The sequence below is a fragment of the Numida meleagris genome, chromosome 16 (genome assembly GCF_002078875.1).
Source record: "Numida meleagris isolate 19003 breed g44 Domestic line chromosome 16, NumMel1.0, whole genome shotgun sequence".
Taxonomy (NCBI): Eukaryota; Metazoa; Chordata; class Aves; order Galliformes; family Numididae; genus Numida; species Numida meleagris.
In genome coordinates this window covers 4739004-4766779 of record NC_034424.1, presented here as the reverse complement: position 1 = coordinate 4766779, position 27776 = coordinate 4739004, and the positions used below count along the sequence as shown (strand labels likewise).

The 27776-nt window shown below is 59.9% G+C and overlaps 3 protein-coding genes across 6 annotated transcripts in view; 2 read left to right on the top strand and 1 right to left on the bottom strand.

Annotated features, from left to right (window-relative positions):
* Positions 185-20037, bottom strand: SH2D3C (SH2 domain containing 3C). 3 transcript variants are annotated; one of them, XM_021413606.1, is made up of 12 exons: positions 19998-20037; positions 17491-18124; positions 13940-13979; positions 6357-6485; positions 5738-6186; positions 3963-4087; positions 3189-3766; positions 2860-2975; positions 2518-2689; positions 1804-1915; positions 897-1103; positions 185-773 (listed from the first exon to the last, which is right to left on the bottom strand). In XM_021413606.1, the coding sequence occupies exons 1-12, from the start codon at positions 20035-20037 to the stop codon at positions 598-600; spliced, it is 2778 nt and encodes a 925-aa protein (XP_021269281.1). In that variant the 3' UTR covers positions 185-597. The 3 variants fall into 3 exon arrangements, with proteins under 3 accessions (XP_021269281.1, XP_021269282.1, XP_021269283.1); XM_021413607.1 differs by lacking the exons at positions 17491-18124; positions 19998-20037 and adding an exon at positions 16526-17435 and having other exon boundaries at positions 598-773; XM_021413608.1 differs by lacking the exons at positions 13940-13979; positions 17491-18124; positions 19998-20037 and adding an exon at positions 11655-13928 and having other exon boundaries at positions 598-773.
* Positions 20929-27471, top strand: CDK9 (cyclin dependent kinase 9). The gene is made up of 7 exons (XM_021413613.1): positions 20929-21072; positions 21321-21402; positions 21875-21965; positions 23901-24067; positions 24216-24387; positions 24462-24610; positions 25793-27471. The coding sequence occupies exons 1-7, from the start codon at positions 20981-20983 to the stop codon at positions 26156-26158; spliced, it is 1119 nt and encodes a 372-aa protein (XP_021269288.1). The 5' UTR covers positions 20929-20980; the 3' UTR covers positions 26159-27471.
* FPGS (folylpolyglutamate synthase) overlaps positions 27610-27776 on the top strand; it is a 4283-nt gene continuing 4116 nt past the window's right edge. For both annotated transcript variants that reach the window (XM_021413612.1, XM_021413610.1), the window contains exon 1: positions 27610-27687. In XM_021413612.1, coding sequence (XP_021269287.1) covers positions 27625-27687 — 63 coding nt within the window. In that variant the 5' untranslated portion in view covers positions 27610-27624. The remainder of the gene's footprint in view (positions 27688-27776) is intronic.

Genomic DNA, 27776 nt, shown 5'->3' with positions numbered 1-27776 from the left:
GTGGCTACGCAGAAGAGGGCGTGGCCTATTCCGTGTGGCCCCGCCCCCACACAGCCGGGCTGGGAGCCTCTGCTGCGCCTGCACCCTCCCCCCACCCCCGCCCTTTCTCGCCCTGTCCCTGCTTACAGCAGAGTGCGGGCATCCCCGTGCCCCTCCAGCAAAGGGCAACCACGGCATGCTGGTGTGGAGGAGTCCCTCCAGAGGGAGAGCGTAAAAGTTTATTGTATGTAAGAACCAAGGCCGTGAGCTATGTACACGTATTTACAGGACGACATGAATGAGCCTAAGTATTTACACCAGGAACCGTCCCCGCGAATCTGTACATCGAGAAGTGACCGTGAAAACATATTTACAAGTGGGACCCAGCAGCCATGGGCGAGAGAGAGAGATGGGAAAGGAAGGAATCTGAAGGGTGAGGAGAGGGGCACCATGCAGCCATGGACCGCGGCGGGGCTGGGCGATGGGCGCTGTCCCCGTCCCCTGGAGTGGCAGTGCCAAGGAGGTGAGCAGCGGATGGGAAGCGGCTGTTGTTCCTCCTCCTTGTCCCCACATTGTCACTGTGTCCCCCATGGAGAGGCTTCCCGCTGCTGGGGGTGGTTACAGCTCGCTGAAGCGCACTGCTGGCTCCAGCTTGTGGGACAGGGCAGTAAGGACTTTGTCGAACTTCTCGTAGCGCTCGGCCTGGCTGCTCTCAGCCCCACGGCTGCCCCAGAGCAGGCGCAGCTGGAACTCGGTGCTGAAGATCTCCAGCAGCTCCGCTCTGCCCTGGAAACCTGCAGGGAGGGAGAGTCAGTCCCGTGGGGACAGGATGGGGACCCTGCACCTGTGGGATGCTCCATCCAGCACTGCCACCATGGTGAAGGGAAAAGGGCCACCCCCATCCCCATCTTGCTTACCCTGCAGCTTCACCTCGGCGTTGGTGTGGTACAGTCCGCCGTGGTGGGCCACCATCCGCGCGGCTTCCAGGTGGGCCATGACCACCTCCACGCCGTTGTCCGTGGCCTCCCAGGGCTCGGGGCTGTCCACCAGCGCATCGTCCCGCTCCAGGAGAGTCACCAGGGGCATGACGTGGGGAAAGGTGGTGTTGGTCAGCGGTGGGCCTTCTGCGGAGAGAGGCTCCATGAGCACCACGCGTGACCCTGGCACTGGTGGGTGCACGGCCCAGTGTCCCCGCATCCTCCTCATCCTGCTCCCTGTCTGCCTTGGCCACACACAGCACTCCCACAACCACGCAGCCCTATGGAGCCGGGCTGCCGCCACACCCCTGGCACAGAGTTCTGGCTCAGCTGCAGCACAGACATGGCTGTGGCCCTGGAGATGGCTTTGCTCAAGGCCATCACCTCCTCCAGCACCAGCTGGGCCTTTCTGCTTGTGCCCAGGAAAGAAGCACTGATGTTCCCACTCTGGGAATCTCTGTGTGTCCCAGGGCAGCAGCGAGGAGTGGGTGAGCAGGTCCCAGGCTGCTGCGTGTGAGGGAGCTGCAGCTTTTCACCCTCCCTGCCTACGACCAGTCACTGTCCCCTTGGCTTGGCATGCATTGCCATGCGAGTACAAGGATTTGGCTCGGCTGAGCCATGTTTGTGCCCAGCTGCTGCTTTTATTTAGTTATGAAACACTTCCCTGGGAAGGAAGGGGCAGCTGAGGCCAAGCAGGCACTGCTGGGGCTGCATAGAAGCAGGTGGGAAGTGTCTGGCCCTGCTGGGAGAGGGACACAGTTCTCCAACATGTGCCCCTTGGGTGAGGCTGTGCCTGGCTGGACCAGGAAGGAGCAGCCAGGTGGGAGATGGGAGTTGCCCTTCTTACCTTTCCCTTCGTTCAGGCTCTTCAGGAAAGGCTTCAGCTTCTTCTCATAGAGGATGGCACCCTCCGTATGCCGCTGCCGCAGCACCATCCAGGTCTGCTCCAGCCGTGCGATCTGCAAGCAGAGGGAAGTGCTGCTTCCGAGCCCCAGAACCACGGCCACAGCCTCTGCTGCTGGCTCTTGTGGCCAGAGACTGCATGGTCCCGGCACCAGGCCGGGCTCAGATGCCCCAGGACAGTGGCCTCTCCGAGCTGCCCTGGCCTTGAAGATGAGACGCAGGGAGGGGGCAGCTGCTCCACCGCCTCTGTGAAGGCAGGAAGCAAGGCTTCCCAGCTGGGCTCAATTTAAAATTGAATTTTAATCTCCTTTCATCTTCCAAAGGGAGCAGTGTGGCCCGGAGACGCTGCTGCCACGGCCTTGAGACTGATTTGTATTGTACCAGAGGGCAGATTCATTTCCTCTCAGGAACAGAGCCCAGCACAAAACAAAAAGCCCAACCGCCAACAAACAATCACATCCCGGCAGGACTGGGCTGTCTGCTCCACAGAGGGGATGGCTCTTTCCCTTCCCTGCTTACATCCCAGCAGATGTGGCCCCACGCCTCTGCTGGGGCATGGTTCCCCTCCTCCCACCCCAACGGGTGGGCCACCAGGGGTGGGGGTGTTTAGGAACGGGGCCGAGCCCAGGCCACGAGGACGAAGGCAGCATCCCCATACCTGTGCCATTTCCAGGGCGTTCATCACAGCTGCAAAACTGAACATGTTGCCCATGGTGCTCTTCAGCTCGGCGGCCAGCTGGATGGTTTTGTGGAGCAGGGCCGCCCGCTCCTCTGTGCTGCCCGTGCAGCCCAGAATGTCCACGGCGATCATGATGGACATGGTGTGGAACCTGTCGCGGGGCGAGAGGCAGAGCGGGGCTCAGCGTGGGGGTAAGGGGCTGGGGGTGCTTCTGCCACCGCCCCAGCACAGAGGCTCAGCAGGACCCCCGGAGGTGTGATGTCCCCCTGTGCCGAGCTGGGGCACCCCAGGGGAGCTGGGCTGTGCTGTTCCGTGCCGTACCGTTCCAGCAGGTCGAGCCGGAGCTGGTGGCCGTGGGGCAGGGTGAGCAGCTCCATGCCGGAGCTCACCCCCATGAGCTTCTGCATCTCTGCAGTTACACCCAATATCCGAGCAACCTGGCAAGAAAGGTGAGAGGTGATTAGACCCGAGTGGCCTCAGGCAGTCCTTTGCCACAGCCCAGCCTCTGCCAGCTGATGCTGGGTGGCAGAGCTGAGAGCAGGGATGCTCTGATGCTCAGGGATTCCAGGGCTCAGGGGCACTGTTTCCCTGTTAACCTGGAGCAAGCGGAGGGCAGCAGAGCCCGTCCCTCCCGCCTGGCCCCGCCGTACCAGGCAGTCCACTTTGGTGATGTGTTTGGCGAGCGTCTTCGCATCCACATCTGCCAGCAGCTCCTTAACCTTCTTGAGCACAGCCATCTCCAGGGGCTTGTTCTCCAGGGGGATGAGCAGGGACTGGAATGCTGCTGGATTGAAGGAGGAGCACGTCTCCATGGTGGGGGGCACAAAGCCCACAACGTCCCGCTCTCCTTTCAGCCTCTGCCCTGCCTCCGCTTCCCCAGAGCCGTTGTCCACAGTCCCTCTCTGCCCTTCCTCCACCTTTAGCCTTTCCACGTAGCTCTTTGCTGGCAGCTGCTTGGTGTCGTGAGCCGGCCGCTCTCTGCTGATGGGCGAGGTGGGGTGCAGCTGGCAGTAGTGCCCCGTGTCGGGGTCACTGTAGCTGTTCACAGAGGGAGAGGGGGAGGCGCGGGCGTAGCCGTGGCATGGCGTGGAGTGGGTGCTGTGGGCAGGGTCCGGCAGAGGTTTGCTGCTGCTACCCGGGCACAGCTGGGGCTCGCTGGACCTTCTGATGACCGGGGAGGCCGGGGTGATCCCAGCCGCTTGGCAGGTATGAGGCTTTAGCCGTGTCACTGCAAGGAGCAGGAGAGAACCTGTTAGCAGAGCCTGGAGGTGTGCGCACACCAAGGATACACCGGGTATTTAGGGCAACGCTCCATGCCCGGGGAACTTGTCTTTACAGCCAGCTCTGTCCCCCTCCCCAGGCCCATGTCTGCGCTGGGCTCTGCCTGAGCCGCGTCCCGCTGTGCCTGGCGCGGTGATGCCTACCTGTGCTGTACGCGGGCGAGCTGGGGTTCTCCGAGATGGGCGACATCGGGGAGTGCAGGTCCTGGATCTGGTCCACGCTGACAGCACAGTTGCGGATAATGTCCCTGTGGTGCGGCAGGGACACGCTGGGGAAGGGGAAGACAGAAGCATTAGACTCTGAACTTAGTGCCTGGGCAAAGGCAGAGGGGCTGTGACTCTTCTCCCCACAGGCATCAATGCCTTCCACTACCGCAGCCATGAGCTGAGCCCATAATGAGCCCAGCTGGAGCTGTGAGCGGGGCATCTCACCCAGCAGCTGGAGCAGAAGGGGTCAGTGCCTCCATAAAGCAGAGCCAGCCCTGCCTGCAAAGAGCCTGGTCCTGGGAAGAGGGTAGAAGGGCACTCTGATGGCAAGGTACTGGGATAACATGGGATGGGATGGGGTGGGGTGGGGTGATTCCAGGGTACCATGGGGAAGTGGGTCTGGCAAAGGAGTGGGAAAGTTTTCTAACATTATGGTGCCTGGCTGAAAGGGGGTATCTGATGCTGGGTGTATTTTTAAATCTAAGAGCTGCATGGTGGCTAGATGAGCTGTGCTGTTCTCTCCCAAAGCTGGGGAGCAATGCAATGTGCCTGGAAGCTGGATGAATGCCCGGCTGGCTCCCAGTGAGAGCGGGGAGGTGCTGCAGTGAGTGAGCTGCATGTGTGCTCCTGTAGCAAGCTAGGAGGTCTCGTGCCTGTGGGGCAGCGGTTACAGCCTGACACAAACACCGTGAGTCAGTGGTGTTGCAAAAGTAGCTGTGGTGGGCTGAGCAATGGGAGCACTGCAAGAAAGCAGGGCAGGCAATCAACTGCCCTCCCTGGCACAGGCTGCTGTGATGTGTTCGGAGTCTGGAGCACTACGTGTCTGTGGTGGGAGCAGTTTGGGAGAACAGCTGTGACGATGAGAGATCTGGGGAAAATGTGAGTGGTGAGGAAAGGCTGATGGGTCTGGGCTCTTCTGGACGTATGTATGTTCTCCTGAAAGCCCGAGTGTTTCTGTTCTCCCTGCAGTAACAGTTTGGTTGCCTGTTATCTGCTGGCGTGTCCCCACCCTGCCCTTGGGCTGAGGAGGTCAGGGTGGTGAAAAGGCAGCTTGGCTTGCAGACAGGGGGACAGGCTGTGCCTGCTGGGGACGCGGTGGTGATGCAGGTCCCCTGGCTTCTGTGCAGGGGTGTAAGTGTGCTCTGCCTTCCCTGGTGGGGCCTGGGCACCCTGAAGCTGCCAAGAGGAAGCCATGTGAAGGAAATCTCCTTCACCCCCAGTGAAACCTGGCTGTTGCAAGGTGCACGTGACCTGGGCAGCCTTGTTCAAGGCTCAGCGTGGCTGTGCAGACCCCATCCACACAGCTCCATCATCTCCTCTTAGTAACTCCTTGCAAATACCCCAGGGGAAAAGGCCCTAAAATGGAAAGTTTGGTGGTTTGCTCCTGACCAAATGCCCTCGTGGTGCAGGCTGACACTCCCGCATCAGCCTGGAGAAGCTTTGACAAGCCCTGACACGCTGGCAATCCTGGACTGGGTGATATAAAACACCCTCTGCCTTCTGGCCTGTGTGATGCCAAGCTGTGTGCTCACTGTGCGCCTGCTGCGGTGGCTCAGCATGGCTGGCAGCCAGCCTGGGAGAAAGCCCCAGTTCCAGCTGGGTACCGGCTCCTCTCCCTGTGCTTCTGCTGGTCTCCATGCCTGCACTGGGGCCGTTTCCACCACCAAACCCCGCACCTGCCTCACCCTCAGGGACCGACCCCCTGCACCCACCTGGTGGGGCACCCTTCGGCCCTGGTGATCTTGTCGGCTGTCAGCCCGTCTGTCATGGTGATGCTCCTCCTCTTGATGTGCCCCCCCTTCTGGGAGGCCGGGCTGTGGGACCCCCCGTGCTTCCCATTGGCGAGCCCATAGCTGGCTTCCAGGTAGCGCAGGGGGAAGGTGCGGTTGATGGGGCAGTAGACGATGGCACCGCTCTGCTCGGAGATGGCCTTGCGGTTGCCCACGTAGAAGCGGACGAGGGCGGGCACGTTGTCGAAGCTCTCCTGCTCGAAGAGGTACTGGACGCGGGTCCGGCCGTCGCTGGACTTCACCGTCACCTTGTTGATCTTGAAGTGGAGGGGCTCGTTGCGCCAGCGGCACGTCAGCACGTAGTCACCCAAGCTGGTGAGCGAGTCGCGGATGAGGAAGTCGCCGTTCCTCTGCACGAGACTCTCTGAGACCTGGCAGGGCACGGGACAACGGCTCAGGCACAGCCCCGCTGGCTGCACCAAGGGACGGGGGTGGATGCTCCAGCAGGGCTGTTATTTAGGGCGTTCCCCTCATCCTGGCTGTGAGTTTCAGGAGTTTCCCCGTGGCAAACCCAGGCAGCCCCCGCCCTCCCCATCCTCACCTCCCGTGGGATGCGGCCGTGGTACCACGCGTGGCTGCGCAGGTCGGTGCTGCTCAGCTTCAGCTCCTCTTCCAGCTCCTTGTGAAGCTTCTCCGGTGACGAGTCGAGGATGTATTTCTCCTTGGAGAACTGTACAGGGAAGAAAGAAAGCGTCGGCTGGGGTTCTGCCACAAGCAGCGCAGCCACTTCCCTGCAGGGTCCAAGGGATGCTGTCCCCTGTCCTCCTTCCCACTGCCAGCGCCTCCCATATCCACTGGGGATGCTGGCCATGGGGTCTGGGAAAGGAAGGACTGGCCCAGGGGTGCTGGCAAGACCCAAGGCAGCATCCCTGTGCTGGGACTGCAGGGATCTCTCTGGGAGGGACATTCCTGATGTCACCCACCAGGAGCAGACCTGTCCCTGGGAGACAGGAACCTGTCCCAGCTCCCTATCCAGCACATCTCCTGTGCTTCTCCAGGAGGAAACCCACGTTGTTCCTCCTCCAAAGGGTTAACTCGGCTGTGCTTAGCCTGACAGCAGCATGAATAGTAATGACAAATGTAAAGGAAACCTTCTGCATTGAAATGAGCTTTTACCAGCACTGGTGCACCTGAGCCTGGAGGATGCAATTTCCCCTCCTCCCTTCCCTGGAGAGATAAGGATGGCGTCACCTCTCCCTCGGCCATGCTCTCTGCCCCCACACTGGGGGCATTCCCCGAGGGCAGGGCATGTGTGAGAGGGGGATGTGTATGCCACCAGCACAGCAGCTTGGCTGGGGCTACCGGGGTGTCCTGTTGTGCTGGCAGCCCCTGAGCCCTTTGGTGCATGCTTCCACCCGTGCTGATGTTGCTTATGTGAGCTCAGGTGGCTCAGTGGCCTGGCTCCAGTGACAGGGCCAGCAGGGAGGCTCAGCACCAGCCCAGCTCCTTGGCTCCATGGTGCTTGTCAGGGCAGAACTGCTGGTGTCTGTGAGGATGGGCATGGGCTTGAAGCTGGTGCCCAATGGCACTGCTCTGGCACACACACAGCTGGCTTTGTGCCATTCCCTGGAGCACCGGGGGCTGCAGACTCTGCACAGCATCTCGTCCTGTGCCCTGAGCCAATTTCTCTCTGCTTCTCATAGCACAGAGCACTGCTCTTCCAGCCTGTGCCCTCCGCTCCTGGGACTCACTGAGTCCCTCAGCAGGTTTCATCCCCTCTGCCCACCACCTCCCCGGCCTGGAGCTGTGTGTATCAGCCAAGCTGGGCAGCAATCCCATCCCAGGGACAAGGCTCCAGCCCCGGGGAGGTGGGAGGAGGCAGGGGAGGAACAGCACAATGGCCCAAGCTCTCCAGGGCTTGCCCTCACCAGCCTGGACCTGCCCCTGTTCCTCCCTTCCAAACTGCTAACGAGTTGAAAAAATAAATGCTAGGACAGTGGAAGCAGCCCATGAAAGTGAACAAACTCCTGAGTGCTCCTCTGGCCTCAGCTCCTCCCCAAAGGAGGGTTCTGCTTGCTGGAGCTGCGGGTTTGTGAATATGAGACACGTGGGTTGCGTACTCCTGAGCACCTCCACTGCCCCGGGGCCCTCGAGGAGACAAAGCCATGTGGCACTGCTGAACCCTATGAAAAATAAATGGTCGCCAGCGGATGCTGCTGAGGTCTGTCTGGCTGCATCCTGGGGGGCTGAGGCCGAAGCAGATGTCGTTTCCATGACAACTCTTCGCTTGGTGTGAGCGGCCGTGGGTGCCCCGTGCTACAGCAGCGCTGCTGGCCCCGAGCACCAGGCTGCTGCCTGCCCAGGAGCTGGGGATCCCTGCTGAGCCAGCTCGCTGCCGGGAGCGCTATGGAGCCGGTCCCCCAGCGAGGGGATTAGCACCCGCTCCGCTCTGTGCTGTACATCTGGGTTTTCCCCCAAATCCTCCCCATGCAAATGCAGAGGATAACAAACACAAACCCAGCTGAGCAGCGCCCGGCGTCTCCAAGCCGGGATTTGGGCAGCAGCCGGCTGGCAGCCGTGCCAGGAGCCAGGTGCTGAGCTGGGGAGAGGCATGCAGGCCTTTGTGCCCTGCAGTCGGAGCAGTGAGGGCAGCTGTGAGCAGAGAGACCCCGAGCCACGTGATGGGCACTGTCCCTTCAGCTGCTGGGCTGGGCAATGAGCTCCCATCCAACTTTTACAGCCACTAAAAAAACCATTGCTTGCGGTGACTGCAGCCACTCCAACCGGGAGCCCGACGCATGGGGAGCCCTCTTCTTTGGTATGATGGCACTCTGGGGACCGTCCTCGTGCTTTACGTTGGCTTCGTGCTGCTCTGCTCGGTGCCGTGTCTCGGAGGAGGCTGTGTGTGGCTGCCAGCTGGCACAGCAAGGCGGCCGGCCCGGCGCTGTCAGCAGTGTGTAAGCGGATGTGCGAGCACCGAGCTGAAAAGGGCACTGCTTGGTGCTCTCTGCTGTGCCAAGAGGACATCAAAAGATGTACAGCCCGATGTGAGGTCTTGCATGCTCGAGGGTTGGCTGTGGAGAAAAGTCTCGACTTCCACTAGCACCCAGCTCAAGCGCGTGGTGCTGGCTGCCTCCTCAGAGCCCCGAGGCTTCTTCCCGCTGTGTGGGATGGAACAGGGGTGAGAGCGCTTCCCCGAACCAGCCAAACAAGCTCAGGAGCTGCCAGAGATGGTGCCAAGCTGTGCCTGAGGAATCCCAACCAGCAGCCAAGGTGGTTTGGCTGGTGAAAGGAGAGCTCCTCCATCACGTTCAGCAGCAGGCAGGCTGTTTCATGGGCTGCAGGTACAGCGGGGCCCACCAGGAGGGGATTCCCTGGGCGCTCCATCCCTGCTCTCCTCCTTTCCTCCTTTCCTGCTGCTTTCTTGGCAGAGGAAGCGCCTTTGGTCGCAGCTCTGGACTCGAATTGGCAGCCAAAGGGCAAGAGCTGGGGGGTGGCAGGTGCTGACAGCTGTGATCTGTGTGAAACGGGGGCTCTGCCTGGTGCAAGGAGAGCTTCAAAATCTGGCACTTGGCTTTCTCTCCTTGCAGAGGTGCTCTTATGAAACAGCAGTGATTTGCAGCCTGCTTCCCAGCTCCCCCCTCCCAGACCTGAGGATGAAGTCAGCGTGGAGAGCAAGGTGTACGCGCACCCACCCCGCCCCGCGATAACATCTCCTGGCTGTCCTCGGGGCACAACGCGCAGCTGCTCTCCCTCTCCTGCTGCCTGCCCTGCAGTGAGACCCTCGCTGGGGAAATCCCAGACCCTACTGCTGCTCTTCCAACCCCCACTCTTGCTGCCGGAGCAGATGTGGGGCCTGGGAAGCAGAACTAGGAGGGAATGGATTAAGAAGCCGCTTGGGGCGGGTGCATGGGCAAAGCCTAAGAATCACCAAAGAGTCTTTCTTCTCTGCTTAGCTCGGTGTTGGGCAATGGGCTGCTTCCCAGCAGAGTCTTTTAAAATAAACATCCTTGCTGAGACAGCCAGCATTCTAGCAAAGCTGAGCACCGCTCTGCTTGCCTGGTGCAGGGCTGCTGTGCTCACCGGCCTGCCCAGCGCTGCCTGCCCTCCCCGTGTGCCTGAGAATGGCCAGCCCATCCCGACCGAGGGAAAATCAGGATGTCACGGGGCTGCTCCTCATCTGCATGTAGTTAATCTTACTGATCTTGATATCCCTATGGAAGAGAAATAGTTTTTCGCTCTGTACTGTCTTGCAGCGACTCTGGGTGTTCAAATGGACTCTGAGAAGGCACGTGCCCATCTCATGGGTCACTGGAGGCAGCTCTTGGCTATGGCACATCTCCACTGCTCCCTGCTGAAAGCACGCACTGACTCAGGAGCTCTGTCCTGGTGCTCGATGCCTTTCTTAGGAGCGGTCCCAGCCATCCAAAGGGTCTCCTTTGTGGCAGCTCTGGAGCAATGATGTCTGGCTGGCAGGGGTGGGGTGCAGCTGGGGGTTGGTGGCTGGGAACATCGGGATGCTGTAAGGTGGGATGGGAGCCCCAGCTCGTGCTCTGGGGTGGGGCAGTGCTGTCCTAGAGGAGCAGGTCTCCGGTGCGGTATGGGGCGTGTGTGTACACACATTTCCATCCATCTCTATATTACTTATCTCACTCTGAGACGGCGGCGGCTGCTGCTGCTGCATCCCTTTTCAGTGCTGCTATTGGCCAGAAATGATGTCAGTGCTTCCCAGGCTGGGTGCACTGCCATTGGCGGTGAGCAGGGATGCGGCTGTCAGCTGGAAGCGCTCCAGTCATTCATGGGGACTTCAGTGTGTGTTTGCTGGGCACACTCGGACACAAATAGATGGTGAAAGATCTGACAGAGCCAGGTGAGCACTTAGGGCTTCACTTTTAACTCTTTCTGTGGCTGGGATGGCGTGCCCTTCATCCCCTCCTGTATCTCTGCCTGAGGGCCAGGCACCCACCTGTCCCTCCCTTGTTCTGGCAGCATCTGGCCATGATGCTGTGTTAGGGCCTGTCTCCTGTCGTTGCTCGGTGGCCCTCCGACAACCAGAAGAAGCTCCCCTGCTTCTCTCCGTTCGCCCCCACTTAGCGATCACAATCCCTGGCTCTGCACCGAGATCAGCAGCAATCATGACAAGACTTGAAATGCTTCCTCTGCGCTCCGGGTTACCCAGCACAATCTCTACAGCTCAGCACCCGCCTCCCGGAGCAGCACTGAATCAGATGCCAGCTCTCCTGGCTGCCAGCTCCGGGCGCTTCTCACCCTTTTTAACTTGCAGCACGCCAGCAGCTCGTGCTTCAGTCCGAGGCTGCGTGGCTCTTGCAGTGCTAAGCACCTTGGCTCAGTGGGTAAATGAGGGAACCGCTTCCGAGCGCCCTGTCCCTTTCTCAGCTTGTGCAAAACGCCAAGAATCCAAAAACAGGATGTCTAGAGGTGGCAGTGCCACAGGACAGGTGACAGATGGATCCCGGCTCCCTGGGACACCGCGGCACACGCAGACCCAGGCCAGAGGGCTGTGCGTCCGTCAGGGCCGAGCCTCCCGGTGCTCCCGAAGCACCTTCGAAGCCGAGCGCTCCCCTTGACCAGGCTTCCTGCAAGCGAGGGATGCTGCTGCACCCATTGCTCCGCCAGAAGTGCCGGTCCGGGGCTCCGGCTCCGGCTTCGGCTTCAGTATCGCATCGCATAGCGGAGCCGAAACCAAAGCACCTGAGCAGGGAAGCACCGAGGACGCGAGGGCTCGAACCTTCCGCTGCTCCCCGCGAACCACGCAGTGCCCTACGCAGAGCAGCCCCAAGGTCAGCGCTGCCCTCGGGGCTCTTCTCCCCACGAGACCCCCACCTCGCCCCGCGTGCGGGCACCCCCGGGCTGCGGGGATCCGCGCCGCCGCGCTCACCTGCACCTGCATGAAGGAGCCGCGGTAGAAGCAGCAGGCGGCGGCCGACAGCGCGCTCCATAGGCTGCAGCGCTCCGTCATGGCGCGGAGCGGAGCGCCCGGCCGGGGCTAACCCGGCCCGGGCTGCACCGCCACCGCCGCCGCCGGGCTTCAATTTCAGCCGCTTTCCCGATTACCTCATCCCTTGTCGGCGGAGAGGGGCGGCTCCGAGGAGGCGGCTCCGCCCCGGACCGCCCCGCCGGGACCCGGGGCCGTCACAGCGGCGCTCAGCGGCCGAGGAGCGGCGTCCGTTTGGGGGAGGGCACCGCGACGCCCCGAGGGCTCCGACGCCGCCGCCCCGAGGGGAACCGGCCCGTCCGGGGGCAGCGCGTCCCCGAGGGCTCCGGCAGCCCGCTAAGCTGTGTCCTGAAAGGAGCCGGAGTCCCCGAGGCGACCCGTCCCCGCTGAGAGCAGCGGCAGCCCCTCTACGGCTCCGGGACCCCGCATCTCAGCCGCAGCCCGCCCTGCCCTCCCCAGTGGCACGCAGCGCGGGGACGCTCGGTCCCTCGCCCCCGTTCCTCCTCTCGCTCCTCGTCGCAGTGCTGACACCGGCTGCCTGCTTCCCACGTCGGCTGTCTCCGAGTTGCGTTTAATTAAGGCTCTGCTTTGGTTTAATTAAGGCCGTGGTTTCACAGGCTGCACGAGGCGGTGCGGATGGCTCTGAGCCCCCACTGCTGCTCCGTGAGCTGGGCCCAGGACGGGGCTCCGTGTCCTCTCTGCTCGGGGTCTGGGGGACGGGAGCGGAGGAGCCCTTGCTGCCACCCGCCTGACCTCTGTGCTAATTAATCCAGCTGAGCCCCTCGCATCCCCAGGCAAGGAGGAGGCAGGCAGGGCTGATGAGACACGGCTCTCCAGAGCACAGAACAAAGAGCTCCGACGCGCTCGCTGGGCCCGCACTCTGCCCCTTCTATTGTACGTCCCCGCGCCCGTGGGTGCCTGCAGCCCCAGCAGCAGCGCGGGCGCTCCTCTCTGCTCGCGTGGGGCCGAGGGATGGAACAGATGGGAGACGCCGCTCCGCGAGGATCCGACGCTGAATCACACGCCGGCAACGGCTGCTCCTCCGCAAAGGGCTCCGCTGCTTCCCTCCCGCGGCGGATCCGACGGAGCAAGCTGGAGCCGTGCCCGTGCTGCCCCTTCGCAGGAGCAGAGGCAGGCTGCGGCCGATCGCTCGCTGCGACGTGCGTCAGCGTAACGGCGCGACGCGGTTTTGCAGCTCCCTGCCTTCACCTGCACGAGGGCGAGTGCTGCTGGGTGCCGAGCCCCCCGGCCGGGCAGAGCTGCGGGATCCCCGCCAGACACCGTCAGCCCGAGTGCCCCCGTCACCCCCGGTCGCAAGCACTCCGGGTTATTACTTGGTTGACTAAAATAGCTGCTGTCGCTGCAGCCTCCTGCTTCCACAGCCAAAGGGAAGCGGTGTATAAATCACACGCGCTGCCCGTGGGCTGCGTCTGGACACCGCAGGGATGGGTGAGAAATAGAGGCCGAGTGGATCGCTTCTGGCGCGTGCCTGGGCAGCAGGGAATTCTCCTAGCATACCAAAAAGGATTCGATCCTACAGGCAAAGCCGTACCCGCTGCTCCACGTCTGCATTGTTTCAGAGCATTAACTCACAAGCCACGCAATGTGCCCAGCCCTGGGTGCACACAGCGGTAGAGAGCCCTTTCCCTATGGAGTAAGATGCTCCAGCCCTTCCCAAACAGACCCCAGAAGGCCACCACGTGGCAGCATACTGAAACAGGAGGTTTTCCTGCGCTCCATCCCCAAAACACACAGTGTCCCGGTGGTCGTCACCCTGCTCCTGCCCCAGATTTCCCCACCCCGTGGTGCCAGCAGCCTCCTGCAGAAGGGCCGGCTCTCCTCCGGAGCCAGGCGCCTCGCTAATGAATTTCTGGCCAGACATGAAGAGTCCTCAGGAATGTTAATAGTTTGCTGGAGGATAAGCAAGAGATTTGGAGAGATTTACACCGACTTTCATGTGACGGCCCCACGAAAGTGGCTCAAACCCTTCCTTTCCTACGTGGGGGCGGAGGGAGGAGGCAGTGGCGGTGGCAAGTGATGGGGAGCACGAAATGCAGGGAGCAGCGCTGGGGACACCGCGCACAGCTGGCATGATTTCTGGCAGGAAATGTCTTCTGAGGACAGAGAGAGCCCACGGGAGGTGATGGGGTAGGGGTGCAGAGCTGACACAGCACCTGACGCTGCTGGCACCTGGCTGGAGCAGGCTGCGCCCGCGCTCAGGGTCTTACCTTCACGTATTCGCTGCTGGACTCCAGGCCATTGTGGTGGCTAGAAGGGGGAAAATAAAAACACATGAGCAAAGGGCAGCAAGTTGTGCTAAGGTGGAGGTGGCACGCAGGGCCTCGTGCCCTCTCTGCCTGTCTCGTGCCCACTCGGGGCAGAGCTTAGCCTTGCTAATGCGATCAGGAAAGAACGGGGCCTTTTTATGGGATCTCACCCCAAATCGGCTTGGGGCTGTATGAGCGGAGCTGGTGGCCAGGATGGGGTCCCCTGGGGTCACAGTGCCGGGGGCTGTGCTGGGGCAGTCCCACTGAGCGCTGCTGGGACACATCGCCTGGGCAGGCGTTGCTGATTGCTGCCCTACAGCTTCGTGCAACCCCACAGCAACCAAACGGTCACTGAAGGACGGGAGATGCTGCGGCTCAGACTGAAACTCCCACTCTCCTTGGTGGCATGTTCACTCTTAGCCCTACTGACAGTGAACCCAGTGACTGAGAATGAACCCAGTGCCTGACACACAGCTGCTCTGGCTGCTTCTGTGCCATTATTTCATGGGGGACGCTGAGGGCTTTCCTCTTCCCGAGGATTTAGCGGTGCTGTGACTGCCTGCTGTGCACCTGTGTGTGTTTGTGTGGATGAGCCCAATGGAAACTGGAGGAAATCTGAGGGTAGAGAGGTTGGAACAATGGAGCTGGGAAGGGAAGGCCCGGGGATGGCCGAGGTGGCGGCCACCAGGTGCTGACATGCTGGTGACAACGTGAGCCCTACGGGAGCTGTGGGTGCCCACCCTGATGCAGTGGCTTGGGAGAGGAGAAGCAGGGCTGGAAGCCTAGGGGTGGAAAAGCAAGAGGAGCATTTGGAGGGGGGCACAGCTGCCTCGGGCAGCTGCAGGCTGCCTGCCCGCCCCGCCGCTGCCTCTGCAGCCTGTTTGCCTTTCACACGGCCGCAGAGAGCGCCTGGTGCTGAGAGAGCCGTGAGAAAAACCGGCGGGAGGACGGGGGCCTCCGGGCAGGAAATCGGGAGCATGAGAGCAGCTGGGAGACGCTGCGAGGAGGGGGGGCCTGGTGCTGGGGAAAGGCAGCAGCTGCGGCTGGGGGGAGCGGGGGCTGCAGCCCCCCCTGGTCTGTGCATTCCTGGAGGAAACGGCATTTTTGGGGGTAGAGAGCGCCTGGGAGAAATTCCAGGGCTGCCTTTGGAGCGCGGCCGCTGGGGCTCGGAGCTCCTGCTTGGGTTTTCTCTAGGGTTTGTCCTGCTTTGGGGTCCAGAACGGCATCGTGGTGAACTGCAAATGTGCCAGGCTCTGGGCTGGGGAACGTCATGGTGAGGTTCCAGCTCCAGATTGGAGCCTGGGCTCTGCTCGTCTTTGGACACCGGAGCTGTGCCCCAAGGGACAGTACCGTGCCTCAGTTTCCCCTGTGCATCCTTTGGGCAGAGCTGCCTCCTTCGAGCTCCAGGCTGGCCGTGCTATGCAGGGTTTGCCAGTAACGGCAGCGCCCTGCCCGTGCTCTGCGGGAAGTGGGATTTCCTGTGCTTGGAGGGAAGCTGAGTCACATCTGCCCGGTGACCTGCCTGTGGGTCACCTCCTGTTGGTCACTGTGTCCCTGCTGTGTCCCTGCTGGCGTCACTGCTACTCCCGCCTGGCCACCGCCCGGTTCTGAGCATCCCCAAGGCCGGGCGCTACTCTGTCTCAGCAGAGTGCAGTTCCAAAGGAGCCTGATCCTGCAGGGAGCACCTCTGCGAAAGCACTCGGGTGCGTGGGCAACCTCGTCCCACCTTGCCTCAGGAGCCTGAAACTCAACCAGGAGATTTGGAGATGCTCCAGGGGTGGAAAATGTGCCCAAGGGCCATGTTTGTACCCGCCATGGTCCCTCCGCATGGGTACTGCCTGTTCTGGGCAGCCACTCCTGGCTCCATTACAGTGTCCTGGTGGGGAGGGACTGTCCCTGTCCCCAAGGAAGTGCCTGCACAGGAGGAAGGGCTGGGGAACAGCACTGTCCCAGCCCCGCTTCCGCCCACCCACTCCACGACACAGCCCGGCCATGGGGATGGTGCCGGCACACGGCCGCTCCCTGAGCCCGGAGCAGAGCGAAAATACCCCCGATGCCAAGCCCAGCTCCAGTCACTCCTGTGCCTCAGTTTCCCAAGCAAATAGCATGCCCGAGCTCATCAACAGACCACTCCTGGATAATGCAAAAAGGCATTTGGTGCTCAAGTTTCGGAGAGCCAAGTCCACACTCCAGAGCTCCCCAGAGCTAAGGCACCTGGGTGACTGACAGATGTTCCCATGCCGCTTGGTTCCCACTCGTGCCAGCCTAGGAGCTAATTCATTTTTGGGAAGGGGGCAGCCCCCCCAGACTCTGAACCCCAGGGGCACCCACAGCCCCAAGCTGCTCTGTCCCAGCACTGGGTCACAGCCAACCGCGGTTTTGGCAGCCGCAGCCGATGCTCTCGCTCTTTCCATCAGCAAACGCCGGGCCCTCGGTGGCTCCTCCAGCATTCGCATCGAATGCTTTGTGCACCCCGAGCAAAGCCTCTTCCCATCCCTTCCTCTCCCTCCCCATTCCCTGCGCCATGCCGGGGTGTCAGACCCTTACCTGCCCTGCCCCAGGGTGGGAAACCTCCTGCCCACCGCCGTCATCGGCTCAGCCAGCGCCTCGGCTCCGGGACGGGGAGAAGCTCTGCGGGCGCTCCCGTGCCTGGCTCTGAGCCGGGACGTGGGGAGCGCGGGCGGTGGCGGACCCTCCTCCTTCCCGTCCCAGCCCTCCTCCGGCCCTCCCTTCACGGCGGTAGGAATGCGCGGCCGGTTCCCACCGCCGGCACGAATTCCTTTTCCTCGCTCCGATCCTGGCGCCGTGCAAAACCCCCCCGAGTGTCGGAGTGTGCCCCGTTGGTGCTGGGTTAGAGGGGCTTTGGGGCTGAAATGGGGGTTATGGGGATAAGAGCGGGGCTGGTACGATGGGACCTTGTTACTGAGGGAAATTTGGCATCCCTCACTAGTGCCCCTCAGTTCCATGCATGTTTGGGCTGGGATGACTTTGACCCCCGTACCCAGCTGATGGATGGGGCTAAAATCCATCTTGCTGATCTTGAGGTCCAAAGCCTCTAAACAAGCCAACCCTCATCTGTGAGGGCTGAGGTCCTGAAGCCCTGGGGAAGGGTTTCACTGGCGGGTGAGGGGAATGGAGCCAGTGTGGCCAGGTTTTGGGGTCGCCTCTGTACACTGAGAGAGGAGGAGGATGGAAGGAATGGAAGTGGGAAGAGAAGGACAATGGGAATGGGTCAGTGCAGGTTGCAGCTCTCTGCAGTGAGCCCCAGTGCTGGGACAGAGCTGCTGGCAGGACAAAGGGACACCAAGGCCGAGCGGCATTTCCACCCCATCCGGAAATGGGAGGGAGCAGAAATCCCACAGGAAACCTTGCTCTCACAGAGAGGGGCCACAGCGTGCTAGGGTCATGCTGTCCTGCCGGCCAGGTGCATCCCGCGGGGACCCCGCTGTGTCCCAGCCCCTTGTCCTGCCCAGGTGGCACAAAGTGGGCAGAGCAAACCTACAGAGCTGTACCTGTCCAGGGAGCTCTCGCTGGGTTGTTCTTGCCCCTTTTCCTGGAGATCCCCATCTATGGTCTCTGCTCCTGGTGCTGTACTGGGGCTGGGGGCCAGGCTGGGACTCGGTTCCTCCATCGTGGGGCAGGGGCTGTTCCCTGGGGTCTCTTGGTCCATCCTGGCCTTTGCTGCCCCTTGGGAACCCGAGGGCAGAGCTGCCTCCTCCTCCTGCTCTGCTTTCCTGGAGGCTGAGGATGGATCTTTTCCAAGGTTTAGTGTGTCAGGCATCTTCGGGATCTTGGGGACAGGCAGTGGAGCCGTGCTGGGTATCTTGTCCCTGGGGCTCCCTTTCTCTCGGCAGCTCTGGGTACCTTTGGCTTTGCCCAGGCTCTTCCCCACCTTGCCTAAGTTGAGCCTGGGCATGGTGCCCATGTGGCTGTACATGTCCGATGAGCGGGCGTAGGGGCCAGGGCTCTTGGGCATGGTGTTGAGATCATCCTGGGTGCTACTGAAGGGCTCTTCCAGGAAGCCCTGGGGAGAGGTCAGACCCATGCCCAGGCTCTTGGGAGAGCTGGGGGCCACCGACACGCGCCGTAGGGTGAAGGAGCGGGGGATGTTGCTCAGGCTTTCGAAGCCTTTGAACTTGAAAAACTCTGACAAGGAGAAAGGAGAGAAGAAGGGGATCAGAGCTGGGTACAGGCACCACGCCACTGAACAGCTTGATGCCAGCACCGCTGCACCGCGCATTGCCGGTCCCACCCAGTGTGATGTCCCCATGGGCTGGGGCGTATGCAGTGCTGCTCAGGGTGCCTGTGCCAGATCCAGGACAAACATCCCGTGCTGCCCTGGGTAAGACTGTGGTTGTGTTTCCCTACTGAAGTTGTAGGGATGGAGGAGAAAATGCTTGGCCTCAGTGAGCAGGTGATGGAAAAGGCCAGAAATGACTCAAAATTTCTTCCTCCTGCTCTTGCACCCTGCTCTCCTGGAGATGATCCAGGCAGGACTGCTGCTCCTGCCCTCTCCAGGATGAGTGCGGGGACATGCTGCATTTCCCCACGGTGCTGGTGTGCTGTGGTTGTGCCTTGTGTACATGTTGTCAAGGCACAGAGCAGAAAGTGGCCATTGGCTGGGCCCCATGGTGTTTGTGCAGCAGCACCGGCTGTGGGCAGCCTCCTGCCTCCCCACTTCCTCGGCTCAGCCCCATGCAGCCTCCTTGCAGCTCCCTGTAGCCACCTGCAAGTGCTGAGCTCTCAGCGTTCACTGCAGGAGTATTTATAACCCTGGCGGGAAGCTCTGTGTTTCACACCTCGGCGCTGCGTGCTGCTGCGGTGCATCCCCAGTGGCAGCGCACGGGGCAAACTGGGCTGCAGCCACTGCGCTGCACAGCAGCACTGCACAGCTGGAGGCCTGGTGTTCTGGCTGCCTTGGGGGTTTTGCAATGCTTACACAGCAGGGCTCTGTGCAAAGCCTCTTCCCCTCCAGGTTTGCCAGGACAGGAAGCTGCATGCTGCCGCAGTACCGTGCTAGGAGCCTGGGTGCTGGGGGCCCAGGTCCTGTGCTGTCTGCAGGGTGCCCCTGCCGCCAAATGGGGCAAAGGGGCTGCAGAAACCCAGAAGCACTCCTGCATAGCCAAAACCTCATGACCTGGACCCTGTTAATGACAAAACTGCTTTGGGTTAAACATCCCCTCAGCGTCCGAGCATCCTCTGCATCTGGGGGCTGCTGCAGGGTGGGAAAGCTGGGGGCCTTCCCCATTTTCCCTGCATTCCACCACAGTGGAAAATCCCAGCTTGGCCGGGGCCGTGGGAGATGGGTTTTGCTCAGCTCCTCGCACAGCTCCCGGGGGAGAGCAGGGGTCGGCCTCCCGCCGGCGCCGGCATCGGCACATGGAGGCACAGGAATGCGGGGAGCAGCGGTGAAGGCAAGGTCCTGTTCGGCACAGGACTGGCGGCGTGCAGCCCGCGGGAGCCGCCTCCGAGGGCTTTGGGGAAAACCCGAGGTCCGTGAGAAAGAGCACAGCTCCCTCCTGGCGGGCACCAGCGCTTCCTCTGTGCTCAGTTCCCAGTGATTTAGCCCTGAGCGCAGCTCCATCAGTGCGGATTTACCCCCACATCCACCTCATCCCTCTGCTGCAGGAGCACACGGAAGGGCTCCCGGACACCTCCAGCCTCAGCTTGCAGCCCCCCCATCCCCAGCCTGTAGCCCCAGCCATGCAGTGGCGTATACGCTCCCTGAAAACTGTGATTTGGGGGATGAGAGCAGTGGTTCACCCCTGCTGCATGCTGGCACCCGGTGCAAGCAGACTGCTCCCAGTTCAATCCCAGCACCAGAGCCATCAGCACCAGGGCTTGCTCCAGCCCTGGGATGGAAGCCCCCAGAGCCCAGAGCCCTCAGCAAGTTTCCTAACAAAACTGAAGACCTCCTGCTTATGAGAGGTGATCATGCTCACACCCGCACATCCCCTTCCCACTCAGGCAGCCCAGGTGAGCACCCAGCACCCGCCCGCTCCATCCCGATGTGACTTACTGAATTTCTTGAAGCCCCCTCGTTTCTGGCCCTCAGCCATGGCTGTGCTGGGTGGAGGCTGCGGGGACCGGGAGGGACAAGTTTATAAACTTGAAGCCTGTCCCCGCCTGCTCCTCCCTTCCTGTCCCCCCTCCGCCTCTCGCTTTGCTCTCTCAATCACTCAACGCTTCCTCCTTGCTGCTGCCATCTGCTCGCGTGGCAGCTGCTGTCCCCGCTGTCCCCTGTGGTCCTGTCCCTTGCTGTCTCTGCAGTCCCCTCCTGGCTGCCCAGGTGCCATCAGTGGAACTGTGCTTTAGGGCTGCCCCAGAATGGCTGGGTGCCGGCAGTGGAGTGGGATGACAGCTCCATGGATGGAGGTCCCCCTTGCACATATAGGGCTCTGCCCCATGGTGGAGCCCCAAGACCCCACTCCACCGTGTGCTGGGGGAGCTGTGTTGCTTGTGGAAGCATTTCTATGGGGGATGAGGCGGCCCAGACCTGGCAGGCAGTCACAGGGCCTTGTCCCCAGGGCCAGAACAGCCAGGAGCCACCTCTGTGTCCCCGCTCTCTGTGTGGCCATGGCGCTTCCTATGTGCTCCCTGTTTTTGGAAGCCAGCAGCCCCCAAATGAGCCACTCTGCACCCAAGCAGAGTGGGCAGGGGGATGTGCCTGTCTGCATTTGTTGTGGTGTGTGCTGCACTGGGGCAGAGGCTGGGGATCCCCTCCTGCCCAGCGCTGAGCCCCCAGATGCCTGCCAGCACAGCAGAGGTGACACTCTGCTCCGAGGGCTGTGCTCTGCGACGAGTCACGGCGAGGGGACGCGGGAACGCCGCCGGAGACAGCCACAAGGCCGCGGGGTGCTGGCGGCAGCGGCTCTGAGCTCGAAGGGTTTACCCGGGGTGACAACATGGCGGCCGGCAGCGGACTACAAATCCCAGCAGGCAGCGCGGCGGCGCGCCGGAAGTAATGCGGGCGGGTGGGCGGAAGTGAGGGCGGCGGCCGGCATGGCCAAGCAATACGACATGGTGGAGTGCCCCTTCTGCGATGAGGTCTCCAAGTACGAGAAGCTCGCCAAAATCGGGCAGGGCACCTTCGGGTGAGCGCTCCGTCCCTCGGGCCTGCTCTCGGCGGGGCCTGGCTCCTCTCCGGCCTATTCCATGCGGCTCCTCAGCGTCCTCGGGCCCAGGCCGCGGCCTAGACCTGGGGTCTTTGTGCTGGGGGCGGCCGGGGCGGGGACCGCGGCCTCGCCCGCCTCCTCACGGGGCCGTGGGGCCGTCTGCGTGGGGCTCGGCGCCGTCCTGCGCGGTCCCCTCCCTGCTCACGGATCGCTTCCCGTTCTTACAGGGAAGTGTTCAAAGCCAAGCACCGGCAGACGGGCAAAAAGGTAGCGCTGAAGAAGGTGTTGATGGAAAACGAGAAGGAGGGGGTAAGTGCGGGCGTGCAGCCGTGCTGTGTTTGGGAAGGGCTGGTTCGGAGGGTTCGGGGAGGGGCGGTGGGCTTTGGAATGGTGGATTGGGGAGCGCTCCGTGGAACGTCAGCGTGTGTTTTTTAACAGTATTTACCGCTGTAACGTTCCAGGTCTTGAGCAACAGTAAACAGCATGGGCGGGTGGGGCGGTTGCACTGTGGGTCAGGTGAGGCCGTGCTGTGCCCTCAGATGGGAGGGGAGGGCGGGTGTCACCTGAACACCTCCACCTCGTGGCAGAATCTCTCCCCTAAAGGTGGCCTGACGGCGAATGGGTTTTGTCAATGTCCCTGAAGTTTCAGTTGCTTTTAAATAAGTTGTTTCAGTGCTACTTGAGTAAGTTCCCTACTGTGCTGCTGCAGTACGTTCTCTCCTGTTCTCTAGGCAGATGTGAGCTGCACTCCTAACTCGTGTCTTTTGCTTCTCCTTTCCAGTTCCCCATCACAGCTCTGCGAGAGATTAAAATCCTCCAGCTGCTCAAGCATGAGAATGTGGTGAACCTCATAGAAATCTGTAGGACCAAAGGTAGTTGGCGGGGTCTCCTTTGTGCTGGCTCCTTGCTGAGGGGTTGTTGGTTTTCAGCCTTTGTTCCTGGCTGAGCAGGCCAGTGTGTTGCAGTGGGAGCGGATCCTCCAGCTGAGCGCAAGCTCAGACCTTTAATCTGGGGTGACCGCACACTCATCTGTGGAAACTGTTTCTGAATGAATGCTACTGTGTTGCAGCTTGACTGTAAAAAGCTGTTGTCAGTGCTGCTAGAGCATGCCTGTGCTATGGCAGTGAATGCTGTCTGGGCGGCTTTAAACCTGCAGCAGGAAAGAATTCGAAGCAGAGGATTTTCTGCCTGGTGGTGATTTTGCAGTGTTATGGTGCTGATGCCGCTGGGAGCAGGGGCCGTGCTTCTGCATGTGCTTAGGAAGCTCGTGGAGCTTTGTGCTGGTGACAGCTCCAGCTGGAGACGCGCTCAGCCTCTTGTTCTGTGCGTGACAGTACCCCCCAGGCTTTGAGGGCTGGATTAGAAGTGCTGTGGCTTCACAGTGAGCGATTCAGTTGCTCCGTGCTGAGCTGCTGTTCCATCTCGTCGCTGCAGGCGGTCCCTGGGGGAGGCAGCGCGTCTCTGCTGTGTGACTGGTGTGCTTAATGCACCTGGCCTGGCTCAGTTTCCAGGGAAATCATTTTAAAGCATTTCCTCATTTTTATATATCGTTCTCTTGTACGGATTTGTACTGCAAGAGCAGTTTTAAAAGTGACAGATGATATTAAAGCCTGCCATGCTGTAGTCAGTCTTTTTGGTTAAATAAAATTGAAAGCAGCACCTGTCTGATGTTTTCTGCACTGAACTGGCAGAAACCTCAGGCCTAGGTCTGGGAACCTGAAGTTGCTCCATAGAATCTAGGTTACTGCCAGGTTTTGGAACCAGCAGGTACGAGCGAAAACACCGCCACCAAGTTAATCTTTAATTCTTGGTGTGATTAAACCAGTTGTGATGACTGCATGTTTCTGGCATGCCGAAGATAAATATTTTTGTAGATGTGTCAAATTGTTTGGGTTTTGTTTAAATTCCAGTTTTCATCCAAATCTACTTTGACCTCCGTTTCAAGTGGAAAAACAGAAATGTTTCATTTACTGTTCTCAGACTTCAAGCTTTTCTCTGTTTGTGTTGGAGAGGTAGTGTAAGGCCTGCACCAGTGTCAGGGACTGCATGTGCAGTCTGGGAAGCATCCTCCAGGCGTGCAGGGAAGGGTTGCTGCATTGACTGTGCAGGCTGAGCTTAGCTCTTGTTTTCCAGTTCTTGTTGCTGATCAGCAGGTTTTGCTGTACACAGCAGATGAAAATCAGCCTTTCATTTTGATGCTTTGCACGTGTGCTCTAGGAGCAAGATTGAAATTGATTGCTTCGTTTGAGGCTTCCTGTTATCGACCATAAATTGCAACTGAAATTGGAGTTTTAAATCATATTGATCTGCATCAGTCTGTTTTCATAGATACCATTTGAGGCTGTAGTAAACCTTGCTTTCTAATGTTAGTTTAGAAAGTTTTGCTGTATTCCTGTGAGTGTGAGTCTGTCTTTGCCTGTGCCTCCTCTAATGCTGATGCAGTGATTGTGCTTGGCTAGCAGCCGTGTGTGTGCACCTACAGGCTGCAGTTTGTAAGGATGAAACTCCACAGCCGTTATGCACGCAGCACAATGCACAAATGAAGCTTTCAAAGATTTTTTTTTTGCTTTTTCCTTGCCTTTCTCATGATGTTCACTACCGCTCTGATCCTCATCCCCTGTTCTTCTGTTGCTTGTTTTGCTGTTTTAATACCTCTTTTTGAAGGATCTTGAGGCATCTGGGGTCCCCGTTTTGATGTTCCTCTGCCGTGAGGTTTCACCTAGTGAGCGAGGATGGATGGAGGTCAGGAGGAGCTCTGATGGGACTGAAAATCCCTTGCTGACTGTCCCTGCTTGCCTCTCCTGTAGCCTCTCCGTACAACCGCTGCAAGGGAAGCATCTACCTGGTGTTTGACTTCTGTGAGCACGACCTGGCCGGCCTCCTCAGCAACACCCATGTCAAGTTCACGCTCTCAGAGATCAAGAAAGTTATGCAGATGCTATTGAATGGTCTTTACTACATCCACAGGAACAAGGTAATGGGACAGATCTGTGCTGTCGTCTGAGGTGTCTTAATACAGATTGGAGGGAAATTCTACTTTGTCCATCATCTCTCGAGTCTGAGTGCCCTGCTGGCACCTGGGTGCCCAAGGAGGTGATACCTCAGTGGCTTAACATTTCGATATCTTTCCTCGAGACATGAAAGCTGCAAACGTTCTCATCACGCGGGATGGAGTCCTGAAGCTCGCAGATTTCGGGCTGGCTCGAGCTTTCAGCCTGGCTAAGAACAGCCAGCCAAACCGCTACACCAACCGAGTCGTGACTCTGTGGTATCGGCCGCCAGAGCTGCTGCTAGGTAGGGGGTGATGGGTGCTGCTGGTGTCTCCTCCCTTCACGTCCTCAGGTGACTTACAGAGCATCTCTGTTTAGGGGAGCGGGACTACGGGCCCCCCATTGACCTCTGGGGGGGAGGCTGCATCATGGCAGAGATGTGGACCCGCAGCCCCATCATGCAGGGCAACACAGAGCAGCACCAGCTCACCCTCATTAGCCAGCTCTGCGGATCCATCACGCCGGAGGTGAGGGCGAGAGCGTGGGCAGGCCGGGGGATCTGCAACGCAATGGTGAGGGCAGGGACTGATACCGGGCACTTCTGGTCCTCTTCCGTCTCCTGTGTGTGAGCTGTTACATGTTCCCAGCACTGGAATGTGCCTGCTGCTGGCAGGGAGGCTCCTGGGAGCTGGGTGTCCAGCTGAACACTGAGCTTCCATGCTGCTATGTGTAAACTCCATCTCTCTCTTGACTCATATGCAACCTCCTTCCACATAAGAGGGTGAATTTGGCCTTTTCTGGGATCAGTGAGTGGCACCCTTGTTTTTGAGCACTGAGAAGATGCTGATTGCTGAGAGTGTGAAAGAACAGAACATTATGTGTAGGAATCTGTTTGGAAGTTGTCTCTCAGATGAACACCCTCTATCTTTCTGGTTAAAGAAGCCTTTTTTTTTTTTAATTGTTTTGTGTTGTGGAGGTTTGTTTCAAGTGCTTTGCACTCTTCACCTTGGAAAGCTTCTTTAATTCTGGCTTGTGATCTGTGGTTCCAGCTCAGCCCTGGTGGGAGCTTTCAGCTCCTTATTTCAGGGAAGTCTGCCCTGCCCTCTGGTGGGAGATTGAGCCGGAAGAGATCTTGGCCAGGGCTGTAATTACGCAGGGTGAGATGGGCTTGTGCCCAAGCACACAGTGCAGAGGCCGGTGCCTCTGTTACATAATCCGAAGGTGCTTCCTTTTGAGCCCAAGCACTTGCTGCTCTTATCTCTCCCAGGCTGATGTTGATATAAGCGCAGGTGATTGCAGCAGGTTATGATTTCTAAGAATAAAAGGTGCCCTGTACATCCAGGTTGTTATTTAGCAAAGGGTTTTGCCCTTGGCCTTTCTGGATGTTGGAGCTGGCCCAAGCCATGTTCTCTAGTAGATTTTGTGTCTGTGTGAGAGAGTCAGAAATCCTGGAGTATCTTAGGAGTGCCGTGCCGCGTGCTGTTCCCACAGCAGGATGATTCTGTCCTGACTTGTCCACATGTCTTCAGGCCTTAGTGCACTCTTTATTGCCTTCTTCGTGCTGTGGGAAGGAGGTTTGCTGACTGGGAGTTTATAAAACGGTATTGTTCTCTCCACGAACATCACACTGGTTTGCCTGAGGGTGTTAGGGAGCGCCCAAGCCATTGCTGATGCTATCTCCTCCCAACCTCTCCTTCCTGACCTTCCAGGTCTGGCCGAATGTGGATAAGTATGAACTGTACCAGAAGCTAGAGCTCCCCAAGGGCCAGAAGCGCAAGGTGAAGGATCGCCTGAAAGCCTACGTCAAGGACCCCTATGCGCTCGACCTCATTGACAAGCTGCTGGTGCTGGACCCGGCCCAACGCATCGACAGCGATGACGCGCTGAACCACGACTTCTTCTGGTCAGACCCCATGCCCTCAGACCTCAAAAACATGCTGTCCACCCACAACCAGTCCATGTTTGAGTACCTGGCCCCGCCACGCAGGCGGGGTGGGCACATGCCCCAACAGCCAGCAAACCAGGGCAGGAACCCTGCTGCTACCAACCAGACTGAATTTGACAGGGTGTTCTGAGCGGGGTCCCAGCTGGGCCACTCTGCAGGATGTCTCAGCGGGGTCTCTCACTCTGGTCGGGGGCTTCCTTCCAGGCAAAGTCCCTGGTGGCTTTAACTGAGCTCTGCCCTCCCCTCTCCTTGTGCAGCAGCTCTGCCACCGAGGAGCTGCAGCAGGCGAACTTTGTGGTTGTGTGTGTGAGTGGGGAAGTGATGCCTGTGAGCCCGCAGCTGTTTCCCTGCGGCTTTGGCACAGCCCATGTCCCCACGGAGCAGTCTGTATTGATTATGTTAATCTTGTGGATCGATTGCTATGGATCTGATGATGGAAAAGGTGGCTCTGTCAGTGCTGGGGCTTGCTGTGATGAGCCCTGCTGGGAGCTGTCTGCAGCTCTCCGTTGGTGTTTGCTCCTGTACGGCATGTCCTCTGTCCTCTGCGCGCTCAGGCGTTGATGTAGGACGCTGCAGATGCTTCTGAGTAATGAGGGGAAAGCAGAGTCACTCCAGGCTTAATGACCAACTCTTGCTCCAGCGTCAAAGAGGACTTACTGGGCAGATTGTGCTGATGGAGCTGGTTGCTCCATACAGCCAGGCTCTATGGTGGGAATTCATCTGTCGCAGTGCTCGGTGTCCATGCTTCCTTGGCTCCAAACTGCAATTAAGCTTTGTGGGGCACACCCAGACAGCCGCATGCTTTCCCCTTAGCGCTAACGACGGAGCTGGGCTGCTGTCCTCGGTCAGGCTGTGCTTCGGGGTTTGTTGCAAGCAGCCCCCTGTCCCACTGCCTGCAGTGCTTCCCCTCGGCGTGGTTGTGCTGGAGGTGCAAGGGCCGCTCTGCTTATAAACACTTGTGCGTGCTCCTCTGTCCGGGGGCAATTTGCAGAAGCGCTGCCTTCCCAGGGCCTGGGTGCACACCTTGCCTTGGCTGGTGCAGGGCAGGCGCAACTTCCCACGTTGTCTTCCATGACCGACCTCCAGCTGGAGCTGGCCGCCTGCTCCCGAGCCACACGGATCCCCAGCCTTTCCAATGAACCATGTGTACAAAATGCAAGGGGTTATAACCTTTGGCATTTGATAAGTTGTCCGTTAACCAGGCTGATGGCAAAGCCCCGGCGGTAGCAGAACAGCTGCGGGCGGGCAGCAGACTGGTGTCAGAGCAGCGGGTGAGGATGATAAAGGACTCCTACAAGGTAAATCTCCTGGTGGAGGGCTCTGAAATAGCGTCTGGTTACGGAGGGGCCTTGATATGTGTATTTCTGTTGGAAAAATGAAGTTGGTTGCAAGCAATAAGCCGGATGACCCCCGTCAGCTGTGAATAAATGCGATCCCGTTGCAGAGGGCTGCTTTATTTCCCCCTGGGTGTGGATGTGCGGTGCAGCCAGGTGCGGGGAGGGATGGGGCGGGGGAGGGGGGGGACAGGCGTGGCTCTGCCCTGCCCCTGTGCGGTGCCGCGGATGGGGTGCGGGGGGCTCAGTGCGGGGATGCTCTATGGGGGCGCTGCTCTCGGCGCCCCGTGCGCGGGGAGAGCCCAACCTCCGCGTGCGATGCGCGGTACGCGGCCCCGCGGGCTCCGTGCAGGACCGCTCCTGCGGGGGCCGGAGCCGCCCCGCTGCCTGCACCTCCCCCCCGCCCCCCCTCTC